The sequence below is a fragment of the Cyprinodon variegatus genome, unplaced genomic scaffold (genome assembly GCF_000732505.1).
Source record: "Cyprinodon variegatus isolate N-32 unplaced genomic scaffold, C_variegatus-1.0 Scaffold600, whole genome shotgun sequence".
Taxonomy (NCBI): domain Eukaryota; kingdom Metazoa; phylum Chordata; class Actinopteri; order Cyprinodontiformes; family Cyprinodontidae; genus Cyprinodon; species Cyprinodon variegatus.
This window is the reverse complement of record NW_015151053.1, coordinates 302,104-309,984: the sequence shown is the minus strand read 5'-3', so window position 1 is coordinate 309,984 and position 7,881 is coordinate 302,104. Positions and strand designations below refer to the sequence as shown.

General features: G+C 36.4%; 1 protein-coding gene across 1 annotated transcript in view; it reads right to left on the bottom strand.

Moving 5' to 3' along the window:
• sh3gl2 (SH3-domain GRB2-like 2) overlaps window positions 1-7,881 on the bottom strand; it is a 53,832-nt gene that overhangs the window by 7,602 nt on the left and 38,349 nt on the right. The window contains exon 2 of the mRNA XM_015392646.1: window positions 30-98. Within this exon, the coding sequence (XP_015248132.1) occupies window positions 30-98 (69 nt within the window). The remainder of the gene's footprint in view (window positions 1-29; window positions 99-7,881) is intronic.

Sequence of the window (7,881 nt, the reverse complement as noted above, 5' to 3'; positions counted from 1 at the left end):
ATAAGACAAACAGTGTATTCTTTAGCTACCTTTTCCATTTCTTTGAAGTCATCGTCTAGTTTGGTTCCTTCTGCTCCTCCAACTTTCTCGCTGACTTTCTGTGAGGAAAGGCAGACAGAGAGAGAGAACTAGTAAATATCCTCCTTCAAACCATCCATGTTCTGAGTGCTTATGGATGAAAACCAGCGAGAGCTGCAGCAGGATTAAAGCACACAGGAGAGAAGCTGCTGCTGAAGTGGAAAATGGAAATAAAGGAGGTGATGAGACTACTTATGCAGAGAAAAGACAAAAACAGCAAATATTAGGCTTTCAACATACATCAAAGAGATCTGTGTTTATTATAAGGCTTCTAGTCTTTAATAATGGTGTTTGGTAATAATGGCTTCTGTAATATGTTCTAAAAGATGTAATAATAACAGGGCAGAAAACCTTAATATATTCAATTAAAATCATCCAAATTCTCTCTCTGCTATCCTAAAACTTTATAATTACCCAAAACCACTAATATACTCCCTATGACAGTAACATCACCATTATTTCTCTCTAATTTCTCTGTTACTCTGAATATAAAATCATTACAGGATCATTCTTATCTTGTTTTTATCCGTTTTGAAATCATAAAATGAGCAGTTTATATTTATCTTCATCCTCCGTCATTGAAGGCCAGGCTGCTGAATTTCAGCCTTATCCTCTTTTCATCTCATGTTTCAAAGAAAATCCATTTTAAACAGAAGAATCATTCATGGATTAAATGCCTCAATGAACAGCAGCATTGAGCCATCATCCCTCATTCTAACAGCTTCTGATGGACAGATAAATATATTCCAGAATTTAAATGGGATTTTCTTTTCCACCCAACAGAAGCAAAGAGAGTCAGATATTTATTTTAAGCTAAACTTTCCTTAAACTGAAACATTTCTGAACGCTGTTTTCAACCGTGTTTTAAAGGTAAAGGTCTCTTGTTTCCCAAAAATCTCTCCCAAGTAGAAGATTCATAAAAAAAAAAAGTTTATTCCTTTTTCGCAGAGTTTATATTTCCTGTTTATAGATCAGCATCAACATTTAACCTTATATTGATGGTTCTGAATCCAGATTAAACCCTCATGTAACGGTATTAGAAATAAAGTGATTTTTGTATAAAATTTTTATATTTTGCACACTTACACTGCAAAAACAATCTAGAAATAAGTAAAAATTTCTTTAATTAAGTGTATTCACCCTTGATTTGAGTAGGTAAATGAGATAGTTTGCCAATGGAATGGGTAATTTTACTCTTAAAATAAGATAATTAGATATTATGCACTTGAAATAAGACAATGCGATTGTGTTTTCTTATCTTTAATGTAAATTGTGTTGTTCCATTGGCAAAATGTCTCTTTTACCGCCTCAATTCAAGAACAAATGCACTTATTTTGAGAAAAAATGACTTTTCTAGATTTAGATTTTTCCAGTGTAAAATCTGCAAGGTTCGAAACTGCTGCCATGTTCGTTTCAGTTGTTTACACAGAATGTTGTGAGAGGTCATAACCTTCACTGCAAAACTGATTTTAAATATCCTGAGCTATCTCTATAGTTATGCTGCTATAGGCTTAGACTGCTGGAGGACATAGGGACCACTTTTCATCATTCTGCTTCATTCTTTCTTTGTTTATCAAATTTGGAACAATCTCCTTTGGTCAGATGGGATCAAGGTAGATATATTTGGGCATAAAGCACAGCATTAAACCAAACAAAATATCAGTATAAATACTGATTAAGCAATATGATGGAGGGTTGGTGATGTGGGCTGGTTTTATAGGCACAGTCATTGTGTCAAAATTGAAGTTCTCAAGAATCAAATCTGAGACCAATGGTCTAAGATCTGAACTGAGATCCAACTGGATAATTTACTGAGCAATGATTCTGAACACAACAGCAAGCATACAATAGAACATTGAATAGAGGGATTGTGTTTGAATGGCCTAGTCAAAGTACAGACATCAACTTAATTGAAATGCTGGGAGATGGAGAGAGCTGCTCTGAAATAAATCTCTGAAAACCTCTGAGAACTAAAGTAGTATTGAAAAGAAGAGATTATTAAAATAACTCTGAGATTATAATGAAGGAAAAAATGGGATTTAAAGCTGCTAAATGTAGTTTTAAAGCATTTGGATCATTCTTTTCCTCACAGAACATCTCCATTTTGGTTTTTAATTTAGGTAAATAAGCCAGTTTAATACTGACTAAAATATTTAATTCAAATTAAGATGTCCATGCTTAGGTAAAATATTGGTATAAATAAAATCAGTTGCTATCAGAACAGGGCGAGCTTCATGGGTTAGGAACTTAGAATTTACACTTCCCAAGGCTGCAGAGCATTTACACCAATGATGCTGCTGGTTCATCGCTCCTTTCATTCAGCTCAGTTGGTCACTGTGGGAGCAGGAAGTGCTGCAGTGACAACATTCGATTTGCAATGGCTTCAGGTTGCAGTGAAAGGAGAGCGAGCCATCGGTCGCCCACGCTTCATTCACACAAACTACAGCAGTAAACAGGAGCATGAAGGCTACACATGATGCCTGCTGGAGACAGCTGGACTCAATATATACTAGAGGCACTGTGACCGGAGCAAGAATTTATAGTACTACTGGAAAAATCAAGGTTTATAGATCAATGGAGGAAGTGTAACCAGATGGATGTGAAACCTGTAGGATATTAGAGGATTTTAAGAGTCATCCATCTTTAATATTCCAAGAATTTCTGCAGGAAATGCAAACAGAGTCATATTTCCTGCAGCGTCTCAGAAAATCTTTTATGGTCCGTTTGTCCGATTTGGATCTACCTGAATCATAGCCACTCAGGTTGAATCAGTTTTATCAGTCTAATAAAGTCAAATACAATAACGCAGGTAATGTTCATCCGTTACCAATACTGAAGTTTAATGATTGCAAAGACTGGTTAATTATAAGGAGAGAAATAAATAAAAATAGACAGTTCATACAGCCCCTAAAACCAAAAACAACTGATGTGAGACGTGTTTAAATGTTCATGTCTGGGATTTAAGGCAGCTGCTTCTATGGAATGAACATCTACCCAAACACTGGCACACCTTAACCTAGGAGATCCTGACCACCGGCTTTGTTTAAAGCTCCTCCGATGGAGAAAATATAACAAATAAACACAGACGATACTGTTTCTAGGATTTTTAGAAAAAAAAACAGTCCAATTAGGAAATTTAAAACGATATGAAATCAAGGCAGGAAGCAAACGTGTGAGGGACCAACAGATGGGGATGCAGTTACCATGGAGACAAGGATGTAAAAGATCTCTCTAATGTTTCCAGGAAACAAACACTGAGACAGACCTATAAAAGTATGTTCCTCAGCCTGAGTCCTGGGAGGTGTGTGTGTGTGTTAAAGCCTTACATAACTCAGTCTCTCAGCAGTTTTCTTCATTTACCTCCCTTTGGTTAGACGGCTATCTAAAGTGGGTTTGTCTGGTTTTTACTGCTGGTAATATATAAAACAGACGGTTCAGATATTTGAAAGAGAAACCATATGGAGAAGTTATAGGCAGCAGGAAGTAGCCAAAAGACAGCGGGCAAAGCATTTGAGCTCAAACAATAAGGAAGAAATCATTAAGAAGTTTAAAGGAGCAATAAATAGTATTGAAACAGTGTTTCCAGTCAGAACAACACAAAAAACAAGCTCTCACATTTAAGGAGTGCTGTAGGATGAGACAATTTAGATGTTCTGGAAACCCTTGTGAAGGATCGAGGCTTCTTAGACCAGGGTTTCAGGGGGTGATTAAAAACAAGTCATTAAATTATTATTTTTTTTAATTAAGGCCCTAATTGGCATTAAAATTGTTTATAAAAACAATTTCATCAGATATTATTATATTATATCGCAATATGTTTGCGCAGAACTGCTTTGGTTCGATCGTAAAGCTGTATGCCCGGAAAAGAAGCTGGAGAGAGAATAGGAAAATGCTCATTTCAACAAAAGTGGCTGGAAAACGATATAATAATATGTAATTTTATATATATATATACACATAGGAGAGTCATGGGTACTTGTTGACATGGGCGTAGGTTTGAATAGGGACCATAGGGACATGTCCCTACCAAAATCTTGGCCCGACTTTTTTTGTCCCTACCAATAAATGTGAATAACATGTTAATAGTTTACAGCGTTGTTGGAGCAGTCACTTCTTTTCTCACCACTTGTAGTTAATATTTTAAATGCTCAGTGTCTCTTATAGTTCCCGCGCCCATGTAAATACAATAAATCTATTTGCATTCCTTTGAATATGTTATTTTGCTTTTTTTTTTTTACAATACAGAGAATATCAGAATATCAGATAAAAAAATAAGAGTAGGTTTTACCTCCATTTACCTCTGCACAATACTATTTCTTCAAAAGAAAACACAGGATAAATACACATACAACAGACATATTTAGACTATATTTGGTTAAAAAGGCACATATTTACCTAACCCTTTTCAAAGTGTATGGTTCTCTCAATTTTACATTATTCCGAGCCACTGATGCTTCAAACATAAACAGCATCTTGTGTGTGTAGTGCTTATAAAATTTGTATAAATGTAGCAAAAAATGCTTTCTTTTTTTTTTTTAAACGAAATTCTTTTTAAAACGAAAAAAAATAAAATAGGAGCATGTATAATGCATAGGACCAATGACATCAGACCAATTCAACTTAAGACCAGTAGTGTCCCTGCCAAAGTTGAGATTAAACCTACGCCCTTGCTTGTTGATGGCATTAATATTATTTATTAGAGCTTTAAAAAGCATTAAATTAGAGTCAATCATTCCTGTATAAACCCTGTATACTCTTTTTGCCATCACAAAGTACCAAATGTTGCCCTCTGTTTTAGCAACACCATATGATTGTAGTAAATGGAAGTAACTTCAAGCTGAACACCACAGTAGTTTCACACCAAACCTCTGGGTTGAAAAGAATAAAAACTTGACTATGACTTTGTTGTTTGAGAGGAGGGATTTTATTTATACATAGGGAATGTTACGTCCATCCCTGGTGGAAAATTAGAACGATTATGATAAATTTTACTGCTAACTTCTAACGTAGTGCTGATTTAAAGTAACTTGGATTTAAACTTCTGTAAAGATTGAAGAAACTCTGTGCATAAACCGGCTAATCTGAGTTAAATCCAAAGTAAAGTTAAAAGCTAATTGACTTGTTCCTATTGGTTGTTTATTGACCAAAGTCAAGCAAATAAACAAAATAAGACTGAAGGCTAATTATAGTCAAACACTTATGACCATGAAATAAACCACTGTCAAACAACAAAACAGAAAATAAACTTTTCTGCTATTTGGAGTCCCAAATCAAGCTAATGGTGAATCAGAACAAGGCTAACAGCAATCAGGGTAAAGATGCTGTTTAATCCTTATCAAACAGTCATTAACAACAGTCAGTTCATGGCTAATCTGAAACCGGAAACAATCAGAGTGAGATTACGGCTAACTAGAGTTTTATCCTCATCTCCAATTGCTGTCAGTTTCAGTATCAGTTTTTTCAATTACATAAAATTTTGAGTATATCTTTTTGCTAGTTCCTAGGTAAATTAGAGTATTGTGTATATAATCAATATTTCCATGTTGATTATTCCAATAATTGTGCTGTTGGTTGGCTTATTTTAATGGCCAAAACCTCTTATCTATCTTATCTTATCTAATCTAATCTTATGCATTGTGTTTTCTCTGTTGGCCAAATAATTGGAGTTTGCTTTAGAAAGCAGGAAACCTCATCCTACTTTCCACACGGTGGAAGTTCCTGTTATTCAAGAAAGCACACAACTGGCTGACATCTTGTAGCAACAGGTGGGGGAAGGGGGGACGGTAATTTGCACCAGGTAAAACTTCACACCATCTTAAATACAAATTGCACAGTTTAACTTAAATCAGTGAAAAATGATCTAAGAAGGGTCTACTTTAAGTTGGTTCATATTAAACCTCAACTTCATACATTAAAGTCTGCGGCTGCAGTGAGATGAAGTATAGAAAAAGCTCAATAAAGATGGAAAAAGTAAACCAACCATCTTTTAAAAGAAGCAATAAGAACCTCATCTCTCCTGCTCCACAGTTTCTCGCTCTTATAGGACTCACTGCCTCTGGAGTATTTACTCTTCTATCTTTCCTCTCTCGCTCACTTGTCCTTTTAGTTCTCATCTTACGTCCACACTCTTTGCTGAGTCACTTCCACTGAGGCCTGTAGGAATATTAGTTTAATTACAACACTGTCGCCACAAAGAGCTGGCAGCGGGGAAGCCAAATGTCAGAGGTCGTGGCATCCTGACAACAGATGGAGGAGTTGGCCCCCTGCTCTCCAGCAGACATTCATCTTCAGAGTAGAATTAGGCTATCAAGAGCAGAGCTTGGCAGCTGGAGACGGTTCATCCATCAGCTTGAGCGGCAGCCAAAAGCACCCAGACGCCATCTTGAAGTAGAGAAAGGGCTGAATTGATGGGCAGTTTAGGCCGTTTATCCATAGACTGATATGTTTAGGTTGTTACAGTGTTTGAACAGCGGTGCAGGTCAGGGTTTCTGCCTTTAAGCTGCACACTCTCACATTTATTCAGTAAGAAATATAGTTTTTAATCAAATCACTGGACTGACACTTGATGGTATCACAGAAAACATCTAAAATAACTATATCTATTTAATTTAATCACAATGTGTAGGCCAGGGGTCGCCTGCAGGCACCAAGGGGCCCTCAGGCACCACATGTAGTGACTTCAGTGTCCCCTGAAAACAGAATAACTCACCAGTGGGCTAAGTATGACAGTTCACTTTATTCTGCTGCTCTTCTTTTGCAGTCATTTATAAAAAAAAATTGATCATGTAGAACAGGGGTCACCTGCATGGTGCCAGCGGGCACCAAGGGGCCCTCAAGGACCACAAGGGGTGCCCTTAGAGTCTTCTGAAAATAGAACGACTCAACAGTGAGCTACGTTTGAAATTTCACTGTATTCTGTTGCTCTTCTTTATTTTAATAGGGTTATAGAACATTTAATCGTTTAATCATATATAGCATTTAAGCATTTATAGAGATTTCAAAATGAAAATGTCTAAAAGAAAATTAGAAATTTAAAGAAACGATAAAGATATGTTTATGATGTATGAAGTTTAGGTGAACGTTGACCCTTGCAATTCATAGGTCAGTATTGGTAGCCCTTCTTGTGACTCAGTACCCCTGAATTAGCCCTCAGCCGTAAAAAGGTTGGTGACCGCTGATGTAGAACATTTATAGAGATTTCAAAAGGACAATATCTAAAAAAAATATATATGTTTATTACATTCAAAGTTTAGGCAAACACTGACTCCTCATGTTCATAGGTCAGTAGGTTTTCCTATGACGCAGCACTCATAAAGAAGCTCCAATCCTTAAAAAGGTTGGCCCCTGCCGGTCTAGGCACTTCTAATCTGAGGATTGTTACTTATGAACCCTTAAAAGAAAGAAATCAATAGTGAAAAAGATTCTGCTTTTTAGTTAAGTCAGATTTATTGAGTTGGAAAACAGTTTTTCTCCTATTTATCCAAATCTGCAGTTAGAGCAATTAAAAGTTGTGTATCTGAGACAAAAAAAGACCAGAAAAGGACCAAAATCAACTGTGAAACACCCAGAGGAAGCTGTAAGGTACGTTAATAAATCCTTAAAGCTGCAGAACTGCGGCCATTTAGCCATACTAACCACTAGACATGCTAACAAGCTGTTTGTGAGTCATGTAATGAAAAAGCCTAGTCTGTCCTATGATCACGGGTGGAAATGCGTGGCATTAACTCAACATCAGAGAGACTACAACTAGGACTGTGTAACTAGATAAGAGTTAGACTGAGATTTCTACGACCCTCGTTTATC